The sequence below is a fragment of the Mytilus edulis genome, chromosome 4, assembly GCF_963676685.1.
Source record: "Mytilus edulis chromosome 4, xbMytEdul2.2, whole genome shotgun sequence".
NCBI classification, from domain to species: domain Eukaryota; kingdom Metazoa; phylum Mollusca; class Bivalvia; order Mytilida; family Mytilidae; genus Mytilus; species Mytilus edulis.
Window position 1 is genome coordinate 40,854,845 of NC_092347.1, and position 25,728 is coordinate 40,880,572.

Sequence of the window (25,728 nt, forward strand, 5' to 3'; positions counted from 1 at the left end):
AATGCTTCTTTTTATAACTTCATTGGGGTGTGAAAGCGTTGACCGAAGTACATTTTTCTGCGCTTCATTCTAAAAATGTGGGCACGTTCAATGCTTTTACAACCCTATGAAGTTACAAAAAGAAGCATTCAATACTTATAACTACATTTTTTAGCTAGAATCATGAAAACTCAAATTTTACCAATTTTTTATTTAATTCACCTGTGCACTTTATTGTGGGACCTCGTGCTTTCACGAATGATAAGTTTTATTGTGTAATGCAATTGCTTAAGGAATAACACGTGATGTGCAAGTTAGCCAATCAGAATACCGTATTATAATGAACCATACATCTAATGTAATAATAACTTCTTGGAAATAAAATATTTATTCAAATTTCAACTACATTATTCAATTCACAGAAAACACTTCAATTTAAAAATAAATAAATCTATAATTTTAACCTTGAATTAGAAAATCATTTATACAAAATAATAACGAAGTTAAAGCACAATTAAGCAATTGGAAAATTAGAAGGTAATTAATCAATGCTAACAAAATGTCATCAACAACAACTTTAACTAACAACAACTATCTTATTGTTTATCTTCAAATAACCAAACAACTACATATCAAATTATTTAAACAACTATAAATTTTACATCTACAGAAACATTGCACATTCACCTAGCACATATTTTATGTGTATAAATAGTAAATATCATTTAACTTGTAGCATTTGTGAGTAAAATTTTACATGTAGCATTCATTTTTCAGTAAAATTTTACATGTAACATTTATTAATAGCACTTTACATGTAACATTTGTAAGTAACATTTACCATGTAATATTTGTAAGTTATATTTTACATGTAACTTTTACCATGTAATATTTGTAAGTTATATTTTACATGTAACTTTACATGTTACATTTGTTAGTAACATTTAACATGTAACATTTGTAAGAAACATTTTAGTATCATTTTCATACCTGCCAACTTTTGAAAATGCCCATGGGGGTTTTAGCGCGCGACAACAATTTCAAAGGTTAAAATTCTTTGCGACAACTATTTTGCGCGTGCTGTTTAGTAGTCTAGAAAAAGTGTCATATTTGCATGATTTGTAAGATGAGCTTACATCCCTTTTTCTTAAGTTTTTTTGCATGATTCTAGTTATTATATCAGCAGAAAATATGAACATGTAGCTGTAAGACCTGCAGGAATTATTTTCATGTGTAAGGATACTGAATAGTTGTTGACTTTTCCGATTTAAAATTATACACAAAGAAGGACCTTTATCAGGTTGGGAACAACACATAGGGATCCCCCCTCAATGTTAGGACATTAAAAACCACTGTTAAAGTACAAATGAGCACACATTCATATTATTTGAAGAAACTTTTCCCAAAGAACTATACATTTTATGATCTATCTTGTATTATATGGTCAACACATGTCCAAGAACTTTGATATGTTCTTGGCCTTATATCTTCTTTATTATTCAAAATAATAGGACTCTTCATTTAGAAAAGCTGTTCCAAATATAATGTCAGAATTTCCCATTTTTAAGTTAATAAATCTACATTTTTCTATTTTATTTTTTACAAGAGTGACCCCTTGACTAAGGGTAGTCCCTCATTTAAGGGATTCCTCATGTTGATGTGGGTGGGGGGGGTCCATGTGAAAAATCATGAATAGTACATTATACTTTAAATGATTGAATACATAAATAAAATTATGTTACAGCAAGTGTATATGTAATGTCAATAAATTAGTGTACAAACTACTATTTATTATATTCATGGTAGTACTGCATCATTGAAGTTTGTCAATCAGCCATGCTTTTATTCTTATTCTGTGTAAGAACCTCCTTGCAGTTGAAAAATCATTTGCCATGTTCACGTTTTTACAATTCTGACCAACAAACAGAGGAATACAACACAAGTTCAATATCTAGCATGTTAAAACAATCTTGAGAGAAAACGTTTTTGATTGGCTGATTAATTTGATCATGAGAAACACACAATTTGATTGGCTTAACACGATTTTCCTCCATTGGACACAGTTCAAAATCGGGAACAACAATATTTTTCGTGTAGATTTTCACCAAATCGTGTTTTAGAGGGTTTTTCAGGAACACGATCGTGCAATCGTGACAAAGGGCCAAAATCGTGTAGTACACGCCTAAATCGTGAAAGTTGGCAGGTATGCATTTTACATGTAACATTTGTGTGTATCATTTCATATGTAACATTTCTATGTAACATTGTATATAAAGTTACATGTTTGTATGTTTCATTGTAACTTTTATAAGTAAAATTTGTATGTAAAATATATACCTTAAGGATATATTTCTGTTCAAGTTTATGCAAATTAAATATCAGCAAAACTTTTTTTTTCAATCAATTTTTTGAACTTTTCATGACTGCATATTATTCTAAAATGTAGGTAACTGGCTTTCAAACTCTATAACTTATTATTAATAATTTAATACCCATCAAAATATATTTCAAGAAGATTAGTTTTAAGTTGCTAATTTTATACATTATCCTCCTTTGTTGGTAAAACGAAATAATTTTCATCTGATAGACTTTTCTTTGGACTTTTTTTTGAAATTCTCTTCTTCAAGACCCCAACTGTAAGGGTTGATTAATTTTGCGATTTCAAAGTTGGCAATAATTTTGAAAGAGATAAGTATGTATTTGTTATCTCTGTTCACAAAAGATAACTGCCATGTAACATGTCAAAAAGTTTCCATTCATTTTGATTTTTGAAATATATTGAGTTTTCTTTCTTGTTCTATTTTTACAGTGCATTCTATTGAATTAATATTTGATTGTCAACACAAAATATCAAAAATATAGTGTTTAATTACTTCTTTGTACCAAAAACATCAAAGTGAAAACTGTAAAACATACATAATATTATTATTTGTTAAAAAATATTTATTTCACACGGTTTTGTTTTATTTGTCTTAACCAAATAATATATATTTCTATAAAAAATACACAACTCTTCAAATTAAAGGAGTTAAATAAATCACAATCTTTAAAAAGTTCAGCAGATAGCAAGTTTCATTGTTTGGTATTTGATCTTATAACAAGTTGTTTCTGAATATTAATGATATTCAATTTTGAATACAATTTAAGTGACCCTGTTTCACAGGAGTAAGTTTTGAAAAGGGTTGTCTCCCATTTGTTATCATGTTTCTATACATTTGTTTTCTTTGAAAATATCTAAGTTTGTAATATTTTAAATTCAAGTGTAATTTTCTATTACCTTTTAATAAGGTTTGAAAATAACTATTATTCTAAAATATATATATCTAAAATGTCATGGATAATATATAACAAAGAACAATAACTCTTTCATAAGTGGGAGACAATTCACATTTAGTCAAAAATAGAATTTCATATTTTTCTTTAAACAATTACAACAATGACATTTGTAAAAAGTTCACAGTAAAATATACATTTGCAAATATTACTTTATTTTATCGCTAAATTGTTGTAAGCATATACAATAAATTTTTTGTTCAGAACTTAGATTTTTACGAGAAGTTGTAGTATGGGTATGCAGGAGCGTATGACATTTGACCTTTTGTATGTTCATTGTCCTCTTCATCATGCATGTCTGTTTTTCCAAAAACGCATTCTGCATACGATGGTGGAGCTAAAAAATATAGAAAACAAAAGTTTAGCAATAAAGAAAGATTCTACTGCTTTATCATGAATGATAACATTTTATCAAATGAAGATGATAACATTTAAAATGCTAAAACAAGTTAAAAAGTTAAGCTCTTAAGTTGTTTTGATATAAATACTTAATACTATGCATTGTTGATGAAGACAATAATCAGACTACTAGCAGTTAACTGACATGCCAGCTCCAGACTTCAATTAAACTGATTGAAAGCTTATGTCTTCATCATATGAATATCAGACACAATCCTTCCCGTGAGGGGTTTTAATAGTATCATACCATCATAACCTATATATGAGAAGAACATAACCTGCGTCATGCCAACAAAAGTTCATATGATGAAGACATAATCTTTCAATCAGGGGGGTGGTGGTAAGAATGAAAAAAACAACAGGTTGACAATATTGAAATCAATTGTTGTTTGATGTAATTTCCTTTCCTTAGTTTAGGATTCAATTTGGACCAATGGACGAGATCTGCATCTTCTAAATCTAGACATTCGATTAAAGTTGATAGTTTTAAATTATCTAAAATTCAACTGAATTCTGTCATTTAACAACAACTACAATTTTTTGAAATCTAAATTGTGTACCACTGAACTGCAGGCTAGGGCGATTTGTCCACTTTTTTATGACAGTACTCTAAGATTTTTAATTTTTCTCTCAAGAAAGTGAGGACTAAAAAATTTATTCAGTTTTAAATTTCCAATGATTTAAAAGTTCCTAGTTACAATTCTAATCACAGGAATACAGGTACTAATAAACAAAAATGTGTCCAAAGTACACGGATGCCCCACTCGCACTATCTTTTTCCATGTTCCATGGACCGTAAAAAAGGGTAATAATCTAATTTGGCATTAAAATTAGAAAGATTATACTTTAGAGAACATATGTACTAAGTTTCAAGTTGATTGGACTTCAGCTTCATCAAAAACTACCTTGACCAAAAACTTTAACCTGAACGGACGCACAGATGGACAGACGAACGGAGCACAGACCAGAAAACATAATGCTCCTCTACTATCGTAGGTTGGGCATAAAAACGATATGATTGATACTGTGAGAAGCTTGTTTCCAGATCCTACATTTTGAAATATTTGTTAATTTCATGAATAAATGTTAATGTTTGAATCATCTACAGCAAACAAAATTATGTTTAAATTTAACAAATACCAATTTTTAATTAGTGCACGATCTCTGAGAATGATTCAAATAACCAGTGAAGGATATCCTTGCTTCTACGTAGTGTGGCATTCCAACAATATTTTTCCAGATTGTAAAAGAAACGTAAATAGTGTAAAGGAGAGCTCAAGATACGATCAATTCATGAGAAACAGAAAAGAAATTTGTAAAAAAAGTGTTTAAAGTCAATCTATTCATTTGTGTGTCTCCTTCTCATCAATCTCAGTAAGATTTGTTGGGGGGTTTTCCACACTATAAAAACAAAATGAATGATGTGAGGGGATGTCACTCTGGTCAACCCCATAGGGGATTGACGGCTTGAAGCCGTTTTTCCCCAAAAATAAAATCCTACTTACGTAATTCTGGTGCTGATGGAAATGCTCCTGGGCCTTGACCAACTACATTAATATTTACGTCATGGGGTGCAATAGCTGGCTGAGGCTGCATGATACTATGAAATGAACTTCTTAATGGTATTGATCCTATGATGATATCCACGGGAACTATTAAACGTTTTGACACACTAGACGGATTGACGTGTAACTGAAATAATAAGTAAGATGATGATATCTAGGAGAACTATTAAACGTTTTGACACACTAAACAAGTTGACGAGAAACTGAAATAACAAGAGCTGTAAACCAACTTATTTTTCACGGATACTTTATTTCTTGTTTGATCTTTTCTACTTCACCTTGCGACTATATAATTTTCGTGATTTTCTACTTAATGTGGTTTAATAATGAAAGATCTAAGTTTCACATATTCGCAACAAATTATATTTGCGTTATTTTCTTAGTCGCGAAAATAAATCACTCTTGAAGATAAGTTTGTAATATGATGATATCGTCTGGAAATATTAAACGTGTTGACACACTAGACAGGTTGATGTGTAACTGAAATAACAAGCAATTTGATGATATCAAAGGGAACTAATAAACATTTTGACACTTTAGACAGGTTGATGTGTAACTGAAATTACAATTAATATCGTAAAAATAATCTGTACAAAAAACTAGAGGCTCTACTGAGCCTGTGTCGCTCACCTTGGTCTATGAGCATATTAAGCAATGACACAGATGGATTCATGACAAATTGTGTGTTGGTGTTGGTGATGTGTTTGTAGATTTTACTTTATTGAACAATCTTGCTGCTTACAATTATCTCTATCTATAATGAAAATGGCCCAGTAGTGACTGGAAAATATTTTGTAAAAAATTATGAAAATTGTTAAAAATTGACTATAAAGGACAATAACTCCTTAAGGTGTCAATTGACCACTTTGGGCAAGTTTGACTTATTTGTAGCTCTTACTTTGCTGTACATTATTGCTTTTTACAGTTTATCTCTATCTATAATTATATTCAAAATAATAACCAAAAGCTGCCAAATTTTCTTAAAATTACCAATTCAGTGGCAGCAGCCCAACAACAAGTTGCTTGATTCATCTGAAAATTTCAGAGCAGATAGATCTTGACCTGATAAACAATTTTTCCCTATGTCAGATTTGCTCTAAATGCCTTGCTTTCAGAGATATAAGCCAAAATCTTCATTTTACTCCAATGTTCTATTTTTAGCCATGGCAACCATCTTGGTCATGTTGGTTAGTTGGGCAGGTCACCGGACAAATTTTTAAAACTAGATACTCCAATGATGATTATGGCTAATTATGGGTTAATTTGGCCTGGTAGTTTCAGAGGAGAAGATTTTTGTAAAAGTTAACGACGAAGGACGCAAAGTGATGAGAAAAGCTCACTTAGCCCTTCGGACCAGGTGAGCTCAAAATTAAAAGAGCTCTCATAAAAACAAATATTGATGTTACAAGACCACCACAAACTGTATGTATGTGTCTGTCCCAAGTCAGGATCCTGTAAGTCAGTGGTTGTCCTTTGTTGCTGTATTATTTATTTGTTTTCGATAATTTTTTTGTACATTTATATGCCGTTAGTTTTTTGAGTTCTAATTATGTCTGTCCTATGAGTGTATTTATTATACACAAAAGCAGAGAAATTAATAACTTATCATACAGAAGACATCTTAGCATAGTTAAATCCTGTCCTATTTCAGGAACCTCAAGCCTTTGTTCGTCTTGTGTTTCTTAATTTTTTTGATTCATTTATATGTTTCAGAGTTAAGTATGGTGTCCATTTTTCTGGACTAGTATATATAATTGTTTATGGGCAAACTGGGTGTGGTATTTTCTAGCTGCATCAAACACCCATTCGGCTGTTTTCTGTTTTTTGTAGATTTTGTGCATTTTCAATGATACTTGATTTCTATTTTACCAATGTCTGCATGCAAGCCTTATAGACCATTAGTAATTATTTGAACATTCAAATTTGTGGTTCACCTGTACCCACAAAATCCAAGAAAATTTGTATTCAATCAATAATAATGAATCACAGTATTAATAATTTTAATAATAGTAATAATGAATACTGTAAATTTGGAAACTATTGCGTGCATTTATTATTGCAATTTTGTCATTGTAGACTTTTTAAAAATAAATGAAATTTAAATTTTATGATTTTGAGAATCCATAATAAATCATATAAAACATTTCAAATTTTTAAAAATAATTGAGTTTGCAACGCTGTCGCATTTTTAGCAATAATAACCAGATTATGCATGGCACAGTTTTATACGACCACAGAGGTTGAACCCTGAACAGTTGGGGCAAGTATGGACACAACATTTAAGCTTGATACAGCTCTGAATTTGGATTGTGTTTAAATAGTTGAAACCACATAGGTCTCTGACACAGAATGAATGTGGTCTAAGAACTTAAACTTAAAAACTTAAAAATTTCAAATTGGACATTTACCTATTATGGTCCAATATCCAAAATCTAAATACATGGTTAGATTCAGCATATCATAGAACCCCAAGAATTCACTTTTTGATGAAATCAAATAATGTTCAATTTTAGACCCTATAAACCTCAATGAGGACCAATTTGATAACCGGGCCCAAATATTAACCAGATGCTCCACAGGGTGCAGCTTTATACGACCGCAGAGGTCGAACCCTGAACAGTTTGGGCTAGTATGGACACAATATTCAAACTGGATACAGCTCTGAATTTTGGTTGTGATTAAATAGTTGACACAGCATAGGTTTCTGACACAGAATGAATGTGGTCTAATGAACTTAAAATGTTTTTTTTTTGCTTTTGAGCAATTCACTTTGCTGTTGAATATTAATCCTTTGATATTTGAAGAAATTTTCTTTTTCATTTCTGAAATCTGAAATAAGAAAAATTGAACCCCACCAATTTTTTTTCACCTCCCCCTTTCCTTTATTTCAAAAATGATCTCAATTCAAATTTCTAATTAAATACATCATAAAATATAAAATGTCAGTCATGATTTAAGTTTATTTGACTACTATTCTGGACAAAGAAAGATAACTCCAATGCAACATTTTATATTGGCAAATTTCCAATGAAGTTCATTAATAACAAATTTTTGGCAAATTTCCAAAATACATAATTTAAGAGCAGTTTAGATGAGCTATTAAAATGAGTTTCAATTAACAAATTTACACTGCTTTTAAATTATGTTTTGTACTTAAGTAATTGTCCATTGACATGGAAACCATTTTCCCACCTTTTTTGCACCTTATTCCTTAACGGTTTGAGCCATAACTCTTAAAGTCAATTCTTATCATCCCTTCGTGGTATTCCAATATCCAAAATCTGAATACATGGTTAGATTCATCATATCAAAGAAATAAAATAAAGTTCAATTTTGGACCCTTTAGACCTGAATGTGGACAAACTTGATAACCAGTCCTAAATATTAAAAAATCTAAATACATGGTATAGATTCAGCATATTGAAGAACCCCATATATTGAATTTTTGCTGAAATCAAACAAAGTTTTATTTTGGACCCCAATTTGGACCAACTTGAAAACTGGGCCAATAATAAAAAAACTAAGTACATGTTTAGATTCAGCATATCAAAGTACCTCAAAAATTTAATTTTTGTTAAAATCAAACTAAGTTTAATTTTGGACCCTTTGGACCTTAATGTAGACAAATTAGAAAACGGGACCAAAAATTAAGAATCTAAATACATGGTTAGATACGGTATATAAAAGAACCCCAATAGTTTTTGACAAAGTTTAATTTTGGACCCTTTTGGCCCCTAATATGTTGGGACCAAAACTCCGGAAATCAATCCAAACCTTCCTTTTGTGGTCATAAACATTGTGTAAAAATTTCATAGATTTCTACGGAATTAACTTATTCTAAAGTTATTGTGCAAAAACCAAGAAAAATGCTTATTTGGGACCTGTTTTTGGCCCCTAATTCCTATACTGTTGGGACTAAAACTCCCAAAATCAATCCCTACCTTCCTTTTATGATCATAGACCTTATGTCAAAATTTCATAGATTTCTGTTTACTTATACTAAACTTGTTGTGCGAAAACCAAGAAAAATGCTTATTTGGGCCCTTTTTGGACCCTTATTCCTAAACTGTTGGGACCAAAACACCTAAAATCAATCCCAATCTTTCTTTTATGGTCATAAACCTTGTATTAAATTTCATAGATCTCTATTAACATTTACTAAAGTTAGAGTGCGAAAACCAATGTCTTAGGCCGATGAAGCCAACGTGATACCAATATACGGTACGACCAAAAATTTTTCAATTTTTGGGGTCGTATACAAACCAAGAAAAATGCTTATTTGGGACCTTTTTTTTTTACCCTAATTCCTTTACTGTTGGGACCAAAACTCCCAAAATCAATCCCAATCTTCCTTTGTGGTCATAAACCTGATATTAAAATTTCATAGATTTCTGTTTACTTATACTAAAATTATTGTGAGAAAACCAAGAAAAATGCTTACATGTATTTGGGCCCTTTTTTGCTCCTAATTCCTAACCTGTTGGGACCAAAACACCCAAAATCAATCCCAACCTTTCTTTTATGGTCATAAACCTTGTGTATAAATTTCATAGATCTCTATTTACATTTACTAAAGCTAGAGTGCAAAAAACCAAATGTCTTAGGCCGACGACGCCAACTTGATACCAATATACGACAATAATTTGCAATAATTTATGAATTTACAGTAATGTATAGAGCATGAGCCAACTATACCTCTAAATGATATCTGATGTCTATGATGGAACATCCAGCCAGAAAGGATGGTGCAACAGGAGGGATAACTATCCTTTTGCCTGATAAGCTTTGTGTTTCACCAGGATTGGATCGGTCTAAAACTAGTTTTGTCACCTCCTGGGGAACTGATCTTGTTTTTGATGTTGCATGGAACAGCATGTTCTAAAAAGATATGAAATAGTCAAAGTAACATAAAAATTGTCTTCAGACATCAAAAGCCACCATTCTTTACTAATTTGTCTTGATTAAAACAACTATAGTCAGTTAGCGATAAAAACAGCATATAAATTTATTTATTACATAGCTTTTATATAGCGCCTATCTAATAAACATAATACTCTAAGCGCTTAACATATAAAATTGAAGGAAAATATATATCACAATGCATACAATAATAGCAATTATATATATATGAACATAAGAATAAAACAGAAATAAATGTACTTAGTAGGTTTAATTTTCTTTCATGGGTCGAAAGTGTCACAAATCATATATACATTCTCCCCATATGGTGTCTATTAATGTATGCTAGTCTGTTGAGGGAGCTGAGCTAAAAAAAATAATAATTTTAAAACTACTTACCAGATTAAGCTTGACCTCCACTGAACATTCTGTATCTGACAAATTCTGTATTTCCCCCTGAAGATAGATAGCTTCCCCTGGAACATATCCAGTTTTGTCTACTCTTAAAACACCAGTTATTGGCCCTGATTCACAACATAAACAACAAAGAGTCTTTGCTACCTGATTCTGCATTGGTCGCTACAATAATAATATTTATATATTATAAACAAGAATGTGTGCATAGTACATGGATGTCCCATCCCATCTTTGATTTTCTATGTTCAGTGGACAGTGAAATTGGAATCAAAACTTTAATTTGGCATCAAAATTAGAAAGATCATATCATAGTGAACATTTGCACTGTTTAAAGTTGATTGGACTTACTTTATGAAAAACTACGTAGAACAAAAACTTTAACCTGAAGTGAGACAGACAGACAAACCAACATACTAACGAAGAGACACACAGACCAAAAAACATAATGCTCCCAAGTGGGGCATAATACAGATGCAATTCAAATTTTTTATGATTTGCTGAATAAAATTTCTGTATGATTTTTTTTTTGATTTTTTATTTACATGAAGGGTTTTTGATCAAATTTGTTAATTTGTTAGCTACTAGATAATGTTATTTTATCTACAGCGTACCTTTTAGGGACGACATCAAAAGATCAATGTAAGATAAACAAGAATGTGTCCAAAGTGCACGGATGCCCCACTCGCACTATCCTTTTCCATGTTCCATGGACCGTGAAATTGGGCAATTATCTAATTTGGGCTTAAAGTAAGAAAGATCATATCATAAGCAATAAGTGTACTAAGTTTCAAGTTGATTGGACTTCAGCTTCATCAAAAACTACCTTGACCAAAAACTTTAACCTGAAACTCCCACTTTCATTTTCTATGTTCAGTGGACCGTGAAATTGGGGTCAAAAGTCTAATTTGGCTTAAAAATTAGAAAGATCATCTCACAAGCAACAAGTGTACTAAGTTTCAAGTTGATTGGACTTCAGCTTCATCAAAAACTTTAACCTGGACGGACGAACGGAACCACAGACGGATGGACGGACGAACGGAGCCACAGACCAGAAAACATAATGTCCCTCTACTATCTTAGGTGGGGCATAAAAACTTAATTCAAATAGTTTGGGGGTGGGGGGTTGAATGGCTGCAAGATTTGGTTATCCGACATTGATTTTTACATATATCCATATGGGTTAATCCATTTTTCCCAAATTAAGTTAAGAGGGGGAGGGGTCAGTGAAAAAACTATATGAATTAAGTTTTTTATCCTACATTGAACTTTTGATGTAGTCCCTTATGGCAATAGGTCTAGTTATCATCTTTTGATTTCCGTTGTCTAAAAATAGAATACTCATTCCTAGTGTGGACAGTGTATTGCTTTAAAATTCTAACATTATTCATTCTAGTATTAAAAGATATATAAAAGTGTTACCGGAGCTTCTGGAATAGCATTCAAATCTAGTAGAGAGACAACCGTAAATGGTAGTTTAGTAGTATGATCAAATTTCCATGGCTTGTCAATGGTGGCCTTCAACATGTATCTGACCTGTCCATACTGGTGTTCAAATGAAGATGGTAAGGTGGGTGGCAGTATAAACTGGAAGGGAAAGTTATGTTGTCCACTAGGCAGCTTCTCACCATGTCCTAGAGCTAACATACAAATATAAACTATGAATAACATTCTGGGCAAAAATTTAAAAAAATCACAAATTTCTTTATAAACGACTATAAATATCTTTAAAATCATTTTTGTTTTATGTTAATTATTTTTAGATACATTGGGTTTATAAATGCAAAGATAGAACTGTTAGTGTTTGTAGCAGGACTGAAAATGCTTAAAAAATTTAATGAAATACTGTTCCATGCATGATACTCTAACATATTCCTAAACTTAAACAAAGCATCTAATCATAAATTTATATTTGAATTAACACTTTTAACATTTCTCAAGCAAATGTAAATGTTTTAATCGCATGACAAATTTCATTAAATTTAGCTTTTTTAAAAACATTGATGTTGGACAAGGTCATGATTCAAGCCTTACTTTTGCCATACAAGGCAGCAGTAATATCAAAGTATTTTTCACGAGCACTGTATGTAACTGTTTCTGTTCTCCGATCATCCCCTGTCCCTGTCTCGTGTTGCTCAGTCCAATGAACATTAGCATTGCCTTGAAATCTGAGACGAATTTCTGAAATAATGCAAGTATTTTAAAATTTTCAGAAACTAAGGTCGAAACATAAAACTTGGCATCACAGAATCTATCTAAACATAAAAATACCCACCCCCCTGGCCCTCTCAACTCATTCATCTAAACCTATTTTAAAACCCATCAATAACTTACTGCAAAATTTGAGTTTGATCATAACCAGAATCAATAAAATCATATAAAATTAATACAGTGCTCGAGAAACTACCTTGTTCAAATCAATAATTGTAATAAAAATAAAATATCAAATTTAACACCAAAGTCATTCATTATTCAATCCCATTGTGTACATGATCATGTTTTTTCTTTTTTAAATTTACTACAATTTATTTCAAATATCAAATTACAATTACTTTTGTATCCCAGGAGAGCACACTTTGGGTCCTTAATACAAATCATATGTTAATTTCCTCAATAAATGAATATTAGAACTTGCTGAAAGTTTTGCTTAATTTTGTTGAAATTTATTTGTTCATATTCATATAAAATGTACATTTCAACAAGGTTTACATGTACAATGTATAGTCTTTTTTTCATGCTTGTTTTTTGGGGTGTCCTTCATCTTTGTTCTTAATTATTTTTTTCTACCATTTTTCTCTATATATACATTTTTCTCTATTCTTAATTTACAATGATCTTTATCCAATATTTATATTTAATTATTTATCTCTATTTTTTTTAGATATTTTTGGACTATTTTTCTCTATATTCTTTATCTACCAAAATTAGTACCCATGAAAATAAATGAATCCCTAGTATATTCTGGAATGTACATTTTGTAATTGTCAAAAAATAAACAAGGCTGCTATAGATATTGCATGTATAAGCACATATTTTTCTTACACTGTCCATATAAAGCGACAGTAATATCAAAGTAGTTTTCCCGAGCCCTGTAATGTACAGTTCTTGTATGACGATTCTTTCCAGACCCTGATGAGTGTCGTTCTGACCAATGAACATTGCCATATCCTTCAAATTTGAGTCGAACTTCTGTAAGAAAATATGAACAAAAAAGTAAAATAAATATTAAAAAACACATTGATAAATGAAGGAGAAAAAAAAACATGACAAGAAAATACTAATGAGTTTCATATTTACATACATATATTTTAAACCAACTTTATTTGCGGATACTTTATTACGGTAGAATAAAAAAGATACTTTAATTTGCTAGAAACCCTTAAGCTTTCTAGCCCAATTCGTGGCAATTTTATTTCAGGATTCTAAAACAACTTGATTGAGATAAATAGGAAACTAGAGGCTCTAAAGAGCCTGTGTCGCTCACCTTGGTCTATGTGAATAATAAAGGAAGCAGATGGATTTATGACAAAATTGTGTTTTGGTGATGGTGATGTGTTTGTACATCTTACTTTACTGAACATTCTTGCTGCTTAAAATTATCTCTATCTATAATGAACTTGGCCCATTAGTTTCAGTGGAAAATGTTAGTAAAAATTTACAAATTTTATGAAAATTGTTAAAAATTGACTATAAAGAACAATAACTCCTAAGGGGGTCAATTGACCATTTCGGTCATGTTGACTTATTTGTAAATCTTACTTTGCTGAACATTATTGTTGCTTACAGTTTATCTCTATCAATAATAATATTCAAGATAATGACCAAAAACAGCAAAATTTCCGTAAAACTAACAATTCAGGGTCAGCAACCCAACAACGGGTTGTCTGATTCATCTAAAATTTCAGAGCAGATAAATGTTGACCTGATAAACAATTTTACCTCACGTCAGATTTGCTCCAAATGCTTTGGGTTTTGAGTTATAAGCCAAAAACTGCATTTTACCCCATGTTCTATTTTTAGCCATGGCGGCCATCTTGGTTGGATGGCCGGGTCACCGGACACATTTATCAAACTACTAACCCAAAAGATGATTGTGGCCAAGTTTGGATTAATTTGGCCCAGTAGTTTCAGAGGAGAAGATTTTTGCAAAAGATTACTAAGATTTACGAAAAATGGTTAAAAATTGACTATAAAGGGCAATAACTCCTAAAGGGGTCAACTGACCATTTCAGTCATGTAGACTTATTTGTAAATCTTACTTTGCTGAACATTATTGCTGTTTACTGTTCATCTCTATCTATAATAATATTCAAGATAATAACCAAAAACAGCCAAATTTCCTTAAAATTACTAATTCAGGGGCAGCAACCCAACAACGGGTTATCTGATTCATCTGAAATTTTCAGGGCAGATAAATCTTCACCTGGTTAACAATTCTACCCATGTCAGATTTCCTCTAAATGCTTTGGTTTTTGAGTTATAGGCCAAAAACTGCATTTTACCCCTATGTTCTATTTTTAGCCATGGCGGCCATCTTGGATGGTTGGCCGGGTCACCGGACACATTTTTTAAACTAGATACCCCAATGATGATTGTGGCCAAGTTTGGTTTAATTTGGCCCAGTAGTTTCAGAGGAGAAGATTTTTGTAAAAGTTAACGACGACGACGGACGACGACGGACGCCAAGTGATGAGAAAAGCTCACTTGGCCTTTTAGGCCAGGTTAGCTAAAAACAAGTTTAAAATACCAATTATCTTCGTGAAATGTTTCTAATCAGAAAATTTCTAAAATAATTCACTAGCAAATTTGTAGGTTTACATAAATTACTGAAATGTCTTGTCTTCTTAAATTCTCATGAGTGAACTTATGTCGAAAGTATGTATCATGAAGGTTTAACTACAAGTAAACATAAAATTAACATTGTTCATGATTAATGTAAATCATGTCAAGGTCAGATGAACTCTGCAAGACAGACATGCACCCCTTACTATCATAACTTAACATAACATCTGAAAAACAGACATATTACATGTTCATGTTCATATGTAAGCTCTTTGACAAATGAATTTTTGGTTTCCCCTAACATGTGAAAATTATTAGGGTGGACAGGCAGGAAAAACATTTTATTTTATTCTATTTTTTAGGGAAAAATAATTTATCCCCAACAGAGAATTCTAGTTTTACATTTTACATTGTGTTATATGCTATGTGAAACTAGAGATATGATAATTTAGCAATGTTAATAAAAACACTTTAAAGAGATCATCTTTCTTTTTTCATCTGCAAAAAAATAGCAAACAAAAAGAATTGACCCAGAGGGTTAATGCTGAGGATAGATACAGAATTGGCTTTGTAAGGGGAAATGATTAATCGTTTTTTACATGGCATAAACATTAATTTAAATATGTAGATTATAATGTGTGTAATGTTGATTTTATATTTGTGTTTCATTTAAAAGCACTACGAACAAAATTACTATGGTTCATCACTTATAAATTTAATCATGTTAAAGTACTCTGTTAAATGATAAAATATTTCCTGTTTTTTCAACTGTGAGAAAAAAAATACTTCTTGCAGTAAAACGAAAGTTTGATGAATCTTTATTCTTATATCGTTCAAGGTCTATGAATATGGGGTATTATTTCCTGTATTTTTTGTACTACTGTTTGCCTTGAAGTTTTAACATTTTCAATGATTTTACCTACTAATCTAGTGATACTTTACGTTACATGTACATATTGTTAACATGGTTGATAAAACAAGTAAAACATGTCATGTATGACAAAAAAATTGATTTTAGAACGAAAAAAGAATGTGTCCCAAGTACACGGATGCCCCATCTGCACTATCTTTTTCTATGTTTCAGTGGACAGTGAAAATAGGGTAAAATCTCTACTTTGGTATTAAAATTTTTGGTATTAGAATTAGGGTCCATATGTACTAAGTTTCAGGTTGATTGGACTTCAATTTCATCAAAAAACTACCTCAACCAAAAACTTTTACCTGAAGCGGGACGAACAGATGGAAGCACAGACCAGAAAACATACTGCCCATAAATGGGACACAAAAAAGAAGTGTTTTGACCAAATTGAAAGTAGGAAAGAGATTAGATTTCAGCATTTTTTAAAACTCAATTTCTACCCTTTGGATGGTTAAATCTGAAGACACAAAGCAGTCATAGATTTTGCTAGGACATGCATATCTTATAAGAAGAAAAAGCTACAGTCTTGTGTACAGAAGAATAATGGTCTAAAAGCTTTTGAATTTTATCTAATTTTTGAACATTTGCTTATAGCTACCAGGTCTGTTACCTCCCATCTCATGCTGGCACCCTACACATTCCATCCCACAATTTGCTCTCTATTAGGATTATATTTAAACGTCTAAGAATATAACTTAAGGAGGCTCGACGGTACAAAACTTTCAGAAAAATTTAAACATTTTTTTTTCATTATAATTTTTTTTTATTACACTATCAATTGTTAGTTTATGATATGGTACAAAAATCGACAACAAAAAAATCAATTAATTTTGGCCCCAGAACACTTTTAAAATGTTTATATCATTGAAAAAGCTCCAAATAATTTTAATTACATGTATCTCCGTTCAAAAATACCAAATTGAAACAACTTTTTTAACCCATCCGTAACCGATTTTTTATTATTATTATTTTCAAATAAGCTGTACTTAAACTAAACAATTGTAAAATTTGGGCGACCTCTGTAATTTAGTTCTCTTTTCATCTTATATAACCAATATTTCTCCTATAAGTTCAACAGAAAATAAAATGCTCCGCAGAGTACAGCTTGATACGACTGCAGAGGTCAAACTCAGAACAATTGGGGCCAGTATGGACACAACATTCAAGCTTGATACATCTAAGAATTTGGATTGTGATTAAATATTTGACACAGCATAGGTTTCTGACACAGAATGAATGTGGTCTAATGAACTTAAAAAAATTAAATTTACCTATAATCAATGATTATGGTCCTATATTCAGAATCTAAATACATTTTTGTACATGGATTGATTCAGCATATCAAAAAATCCCAAGAATTCAATTTTTGATGAAACAAAGTTTAATTTTGAACCCTTTTGACCTCAATGTAGACCAATTTGATAACAGGCCAAAAAATCAAAAATCTAAATACATGGTAAGATTTAGCATATCAAACATGTCAAAGAACCCCATATTTTCATTTTTGTTGAAATCAAACAAAGTTTAATTTTTTACATCAATTTGGACCAACTTGAAAACTGGCCCATAATAAAAAATCTAAATACATGTTTAGATTCAGCATATCAAGCCCAAGAATTCAATTTTTGTTGAAATCAAACTAAGTTTTATTTTGGACCCTTTGGACCTTAATGTAGACCAATTTGAAAACAGGACCCAAAATAAAAAAATCTAAATACACGGTTAGACTTGGCATATCAAAGAACCTCAATAATTCAATTTTTGATGAAATCAAACAAAGTTTAATTTTGGCCCCTTTTGGCCACTTATTCCTCAGCTGTTGGGGCCAAAACCCCCAAATCAATCCCAACCTTCCTTTAGTAGTTATAAACCTTGTGATAAAATTTTATTGATTTCTATTTAGTTATACATTGTACTAAAGTTATTATCAAGAAATCATACATCTTCGGACAACGCTGACAATGACGACGCAGATGACAACGACATGATATCAATATACGACCAAGATATTTTAAATTTTTGCGGTAGTATAAAAAGTACCTTAACGAAAATGATTGCTTCTTTCAAAAGCAGATTGTGAGCCTAAATGAACGGTGACCCCATTTTTTTATTTCAATTTTCTATTACGTTTAAGTATATGACAAAGATCATTTATAGAAAAAACAAGCGAAATCCTATACATTTGTACCTAAAAAAATCAATTTATACCTGCGAGCCCCCTTAACCCTCTTAGTGCGTAGCTAAATTTCAAAACATTGTCCAGAAACGGGTCAATTTCAGTAAAACCAAAACATTAAATTGTTAAACGTTATTTATATGACATGACGTCATAATGATGATCATGTCACGTCCTAAGGAAGTTTCGCGCTTTTCAATTAGTCAGGCACTTTGCAGTGTTTTGAAGAAAACGTTCAGTTTTTGCAAAACAGCACTATACTTTAAGTCAGATTTACTTATTTTCGGTTGGTGATCTTAGATGAAATATAATATTTCATTGAATAAAGCAAACATATATAATATATATATAAAGATGGTATTGTGTATGCCAAGTGTACCTCAACAAACATGACATATATATACAACATGACAAATAATGTAAATAAAACATAATGCAAAATAAGAGAAAATTTATTACATGCTGTATCTATAACTACAAAATGTACAAGTCTATCTTTTGTATAGTTATTCCATTATTTATGGTAAACTTACTGACACTAAGCATTGTTTTGAACTTTAAATTGTGGTTTTCTCATTGTTAATGACCGTAAATACACAGTTGCGTGTAATTACAATGTACTTACATCCACTTCATTTGAAAGTTGGTGGATAGTTGTCTTATTGCCAATCACACCACATCTGACATATCTCCTTTTTTATATTCAAATGCTTGTCTCATATATTTACAAATTTGGTTGGCATCAGCCATTTTATTTTGATCATTTAAATATGATACTGATTTGATAACATCAACTTTAATCACTTTTTGAAAACTTAAACATAAATTCTCCCGAAGGTTTTTATATTGGGGACATTATAAAAGGACAAACGCACAATATTCTACCTGTTATCTCCACAAAATTTACAGAAACTTTCAGTTGCTTTAGTGCTTTATGTTAACTGTGTATCACCCCATTTCAATAGCAAGTGATTGTGCACTTATTTTTGATTCGTAAGAAGTAAGCTCTCATATTTTTGTATATATCAAAGCATAGGTAAGCTTTAAAGGCCAAACGATGAACAAGTTATACAAAACAATCTGAGTTAAATAGTACTGTGTTATTAGATTTACTATGCCCAAGTTGATATAATGTTATAAAGGATGTACATGTATGTGCCCAACATAAATATCGCCACACCTAAAAAGAAAAAACATTTTATTGGCTAACTATGACGCAATTAGTTTTCAGCCTTAATTTTTTAAGCAAGACACATTTAAGATAAATGGTGTTTACTCATGCACACTTTATATATCCTTTTTTTAATAGAAATGTTTAAAGATGCCAAAAATATGTCAATACTGTGAAATGTTTTGCTCTGTATACTGTAAAATGTATCAGTCTCCATAAATATCCTCCATCAATGATACACTGTAATCGTCTTTTTCCCTTTTCTAGTGTCATCACTTGTAATATTTCTTGTGTTTACTACTCTTATTATTTTCTATGATTTATTGATGTTCAGTAGTTGTCGTTTGTTGGTGTGGTTCATAAGTGTTTCTCGATTTTTATATAGAACAGACCGTTATTTTTTCCGTTGTTTTTTTTCAAACTAGAATCGTGTGGGCCCTTTATAGCTTGCTGCTCGGTGTCACCCGAGGCTCCGTGTTGAAGCTATTGTACTTTGACCTATCATGGTTTACTTTAATAAATTGTGACTCAGATTGAGAGTTGTCTCATTGGCACTCATACCACATCTTCTTTTATCTATTCATATCATATTTCATTTGTCATATTCATTATCATAATATCACATTGATGCTTGACGAATGACAAATCCAAATCAAACACACATTAGTACCTGCATGCTTACTAATTACCACCATAAAATCCCTTCTTAACTATATCTTTGCATACCTCTATTTTTCATTAAGGTGTTGGGATCTGTGGGTGGTGTGCGCAATTAGCTGTATTTTTTGTGGGTTTTTTTTTAGGTTCTGTTCTAACATTTTCGTTAATAACTGCTTAATTTCTTTGATAACTAATGTTCAATGGTATATTTATACTATTTGTAAACATCAATATGTATATATTTTTAGGATAAATAATTAGATGGCCTTTCCAAATTTATATATGCTTACTTATCCCCCACAAAAAAATTAAATAGCATGTGAATTGTACTAAGGAAAACATAGATTTTTGTTTAAAGCACCGTATTCAGTATCAGCATGATAGATCACTATATGAGTTTTAAAAATGCTGATTGGTCTCAAATGTAAACATTGTATGGTGTTACTTCATTGAATAAATGTAAAGGAATTTCAAAATTTGCCGTTAAAAATGTAAAACTCTGATCTTCTATTGGTGTAAATACTGTTCTAATGTGGTGTAACTTTGAATCATTACAATCCACGCGTTATAAAATTATATATATAATAATCTTGAACACTTGTTTTAAAAGGTTGAAAGGCAGGATACAACAGTAAAACAGAAAATAGATTAAATTAGACATAAGCTTTCAGCAGCAAATATTTCAAAAGGTAACAACACTCGTCAAGCAAAAAATGACCGGAAAAATAAAGATAGCACACTCTTTTGTTTAGGTCCCAAGTCATGAGTCTGTAATTCAGTGGTTGTCGTTGGATCATGTCTGTCACATATGTTTTTATCATAAACTAATTTGTTATAAATTATGCCGTTAAGCTGGGGTCACACATTCCCGATTTTTACTGCCGTCCTTGACAGGACCATTCCCGATTAAAATTTATCAAAAGTCTGATCAAGATCCTATGAATCGTGGATGGAAATTCAAACTTTAATTTAAATTTGTGAAAAAAAAAAAAATTGAATCACGACAAAAATCAGATATTGTTCAGGAATTGTCGATATTCAACCGTTTCCAAGCGAAATTTATCCAGATAATCCCGTTCTAAATCCGCTTCAAATCCAATTTGTATCTTTCGCCAGGTAAAATTCGACCGAGTCTGTCACTACTGCGTCCCAATTTAACAAATGTAATCCGACAGAGATCAGATAGTGACAAGACAGTGAACCGACGCTGACAGAAGTTATCCGTTCGAAAACTGACGGCACACTTGGGATGATCAGGTACTGTCGGAACGTAATCCTATTACGGTCTGCTATATCACATTGCAAACAGCTTTGTCTGGTCTCAGTCGTATTGTATTCTGTAATTGTCTGGACTCTGACGTGGGTATCATTGACGAATTTAGAATTAATAACGGGACTGCTTCGGCAAAAACGGTTCGCAATCAACAAGATCTGGATGCAATCTGGACTCAATTGGCAGAAAAACAGCAATGAAAAATTTCTCCAGATCATTCCCATTCCACAGGACACCGTCCCGAATACACAGAACATAGTTAAGAATTCGATCAGATACAACAGAATCTGTCACGACATAGGCACGATTGTAATCCGACTAGACAAAATCGGCTGAGTTTCCCCGAATGTTACGGGACGCACCTTACTGTCGGGGTGCTTTGCCGAACTATTCGGACCCTTCCCGACTAGTAGGAATCTGTTGCGGATACTAATCCAATTTTTCACTTTTCGTGTCATATCGCTGTCTGATCTCAAACGGGAGCAATAATCTGCAATGTGTGAACCCCGCATTAGTTTTCATGCTAATTTTACATTTTTTTCATGTCGGGGCTTTCTCTAGCTGTCTTTATGGTAAAGGCTTTTCTCAATATTTGGCTGATTCCTGCACCTAATGGGTTTTCAATAACTCCATAGTATCTATCTATTTTTGCACATAAACTAAAGTTTATAATAACTAATAATGCATAAAAAAAACCATTTAAATGCAGAATGCTATTTTATGCCAATTTTACAATTCGGGTCGGTAAATTAATTGTACACTTATTTACCAACGTAGACTTTTTCCTTGTTTAATTAATTTGTAAGAAAACCAAGGCAAGCGTCAAGTTAAATACTTAGTATATATGCATGATATGTGTCCCTCCAAATCTAAAAGAGTTAAGGACATTTGTTTTAAATATTTATTTATTGTTGGGCACAAGAACTAAACCAAACAACAAAAATAATAACCACATGATGAATAAAATATATAAAATGTATTCAATAATTGAAGGAAAGTGTTTTTTCAGAAATATTACGAAAGGGAAAAAATAATCATGTCCTTCCCGCAGTAAGCCAGGGGAGGACACATATGTCCTTCCCGCAGTAAGAGGGTTAAACACCTTAAACATGCTAGTTGATACATTAAAAAATTCTATTAGATTTTAAATAGAAAATGGCATACATGTATATATATATATATTGCAGGATGTGACATGGGATTGTTACAAAATGTTAAGATAGGTACATAAAAATTCAAAATAAATGTAATGTAATAAAATATTTTTTACTAAAAAAACTTAATAAGACTAATGTTACTGTACACAGGTCTAGAGGTACTAAATGTACTTTATTAAATAGCAAATATGATCAACTGTTGTTATTAATCATGTTGTTATTAAATTTGACTTCTTTAGAATGTGACAACAATGTCACTTTCATTTTGACTTTATTTTATAACAATGTTAAAAAGAACTGTAGAATGTGTCCAAAGTACACGGATGCCCCACTCCCACTATCCTTTTCCATGTTCCATGGACCGTGAAATTGGGTAATAATCTAATTTGGCATTAAATTTAGAAAGACCATATCATAAGCAACAAGTGTATTAAGTTTCAAGTTGATTGGACTTCAGCTTCATCAAAAACTACCTTGACCAAAAACTTTAACCTGAAACTCCTATTTTCATTTTCTATGTTCAGTGAACTGTGAAATTGAATTGGGGTCAAAAGTCTAATTTGGCTTTAAACTTAGAAAGATCATATGATAAGCAACAAGTGTACTAAGTTTCAAGTTGATTGGACTTCAGCTTCTTCAAAAACTACTTTGACCAAAAACATTAACCTGACGCACAGACGGACGGACTTAAGAACAAACAAACGGAGCCACAGACCAGAAAACATAATGCCCCTTTACAATTGTAGGTGAGGCATAAAAATTATCATCTTTATCTTATACAGTAACACTAACATAATATACATGTATAAAAAAGAAGATGTGGTATGATTGCCAATGAGACAACTATCCAATCCACAAAAGACCAAAATGACACAGACATTAACAACTACAATTATCATGACAATAGGTCACCATATGGCCTTCAACAATGAGCAAAGCCCATACTGCATAGTCAGCTATAAATAAACCCATTCACAAAATATCCAAAAACAGAACCTTTAAAAAGGGTGGACTAAGAATCAAGGTGCAAATGCATTTATATGAATAAAGGGTCAACTTCAATGAATAATTGATTCAAACAACAATATGGAAAGTCTGCATGGTTATTATCAGATTATATACATGTATCTAACCTTTATTTATTTCACTCATATAAAGGATGTACATGTACGTACAGTACAAATGGAAAATCTTCAGACAGATACATGTACATAAAAATTAAATATATATTATAGTGCCTAACAAGATTGTGTGAGGTAGACGAAATTGACTTTAAAACGATCGTATTGACTTTTGATGTGCAGAAATAGGCAGATCGGATATATTTTGACTGTAGTTACTTACTTCTTAAGTTTGGGATTAATTGTAATGAACATGTTCCAATGAGACTGAAAAATGCTTTTTTTTTATTGTGATGAATAATAATTTTACCTGCCGTAGTCGTGCGTAATATATATTTCGGCATTTCTCTTACGAAAATGACTTGTTTAATGGAACAAAACGTATCATTTGTAAACTTTCTCTTTAATCTCCACAATAGGCTTTTAAAAAATAACCTTTCAACTGTATATTCCGAAAATTTTGTGAAAATAGAATAATTGGCAATTCTTACCTTTCATACCTTAACTTTCATTGATAAAACATAATATTGACTCGTCCAGTGTCCAGTCTGAAGGTCATTTTAGTTACCGTACACATTCATGCACGTTTTAATTAATCAATAGTCATGTATGAAAAGCATAAACAAGTTTGAAGGTAAACTAATAACAATTTAATCCAATCAAATTGCCTACGATTCAATAACAATGACCAGTCCACATCATAAAAATGTATAGGGGTAAATTGGGTAGGGAGAAAATGTCAGATATTTTAAGTTCACTATTTTGCAATAACGAATAAAAATTTGTTAACCAATAGATTTGTTATAATTTCATAGACATGTCATTATGTATTGATATAGTTTTTGGATCTTTCATTAGCGTATTTAAGGCTGTAGAAAGTTTGGCCTTCAAAAGTCAACATAATCATTGACTTTGTACAGAAAATTCGCCTTTTTAAAACATTGAATGTTTCTCAACTAATACGCGACAACAAAGCAAAATCATTTCTTAAAACACTGCAAAAAAAATAATTCTGATTGATGCAGTGGTATTGTCATAAATTGCACTGGAGGGAAACGTCGAATTCCCTCACACAATGTTATCACACACTATAATGATGTCATAAAATAAATTCTACTGAAAATTTATTACAAGACTACTATTTCTGTATGCAGTGCTACTAATTACAAATTAAAATTAAAAAAACAGCTAATCAACTGTAATCATGGTAATTAATATCATGAATATCTACTTTATTAGCCATGTATACATGTATATCATGTATATCACTTAACTTTATAACAATAGAAACACTCATTATCTTTATTTTGTACTATAACATGATTTAAAGGAGTGCACATAAAGGGGAGCGAATGTGATTTTGGGCAAACTGACCAAGATAATTATGTTTGCTTGGTTATTTATCATTGTTTATAGCACTAAAAATTCTCAACACGGTTTTTGATAATCTTGAAAATCTATGAGTGCTATCGTATAGGTTTCGAAATAAAAATAAATTATTTGATAGTTTGTAAAACTATCAGATTTTGTGAAAAAAAAAATGAAAAATACCTCTCATTTTCATATCTGCGTTCAAATCAACATACACCTGTCCGTGAACGGGTTGTCCTGGGTAAAATATTGCATTCTGATTTTGAAGCTGAATAATAAATGTATTGAGCTTGCCCATTTTCAACTGTTGTTTATTTTTGACGTCCAAACCCGAAGCAGGGGAGGTCACCGTTTAACAAATGTTAAACTCCAGATAACAACCGGTAAGATCACGAAGACATTCCGGCAAATAAGCATACAAGCACTTATTCGTAGTACTTAACTTACAGCAACCTCTTAACTTAACTGCTGACATGACGTCCTACAATCTATATTGGCTGCTTTATACT

General features: G+C 31.4%; 1 protein-coding gene across 4 annotated transcripts; it reads right to left on the minus strand.

Annotated features, from left to right (window-relative positions):
* Positions 1-356: 356 nt before the first annotated feature.
* LOC139521870 (arrestin domain-containing protein 3-like) lies at positions 357-25,728 on the minus strand. Of its 4 annotated transcripts, none has more exons than XM_071315538.1 (8): positions 25,400-25,728; positions 12,624-12,770; positions 12,012-12,229; positions 10,575-10,754; positions 9,972-10,154; positions 5,217-5,403; positions 2,196-3,649; positions 357-969 (listed from the first exon to the last, which is right to left on the minus strand). In XM_071315538.1, the coding sequence occupies exons 1-7, from the start codon at positions 25,515-25,517 to the stop codon at positions 3,528-3,530; spliced, it is 1,155 nt and encodes a 384-aa protein (XP_071171639.1). In that variant the 5' UTR covers positions 25,518-25,728; the 3' UTR covers positions 357-969; positions 2,196-3,527. The 4 variants fall into 4 exon arrangements, with proteins under 4 accessions (XP_071171639.1, XP_071171637.1, XP_071171638.1 ...); XM_071315536.1 differs by lacking the exon at positions 12,624-12,770 and adding an exon at positions 13,632-13,778; XM_071315537.1 differs by lacking the exons at positions 357-969; positions 12,624-12,770 and adding an exon at positions 13,632-13,778 and having other exon boundaries at positions 2,745-2,854; positions 2,934-3,649; positions 25,400-25,685.

Excerpts from the sequence above, each read along its gene's own strand:
- LOC139521870 (XM_071315538.1), bottom strand. The coding sequence starts at position 25,517 with ATGGGCAAGCTCAATACATTTATTATTCAGCTTCAAAATCAGAATGCA. Across the intron at positions 12,771-25,399 it reads CGCAGATATGAAAATGAGAG|AAATTCGTCTCAGATTTCAA; the intron begins GTATTTTTCATT and ends GCATTATTTCAG. Across the intron at positions 10,155-10,574 it reads TGGAGGTCAAGCTTAATCTG|AACATGCTGTTCCATGCAAC; the intron begins GTAAGTAGTTTT and ends ATATCTTTTTAG.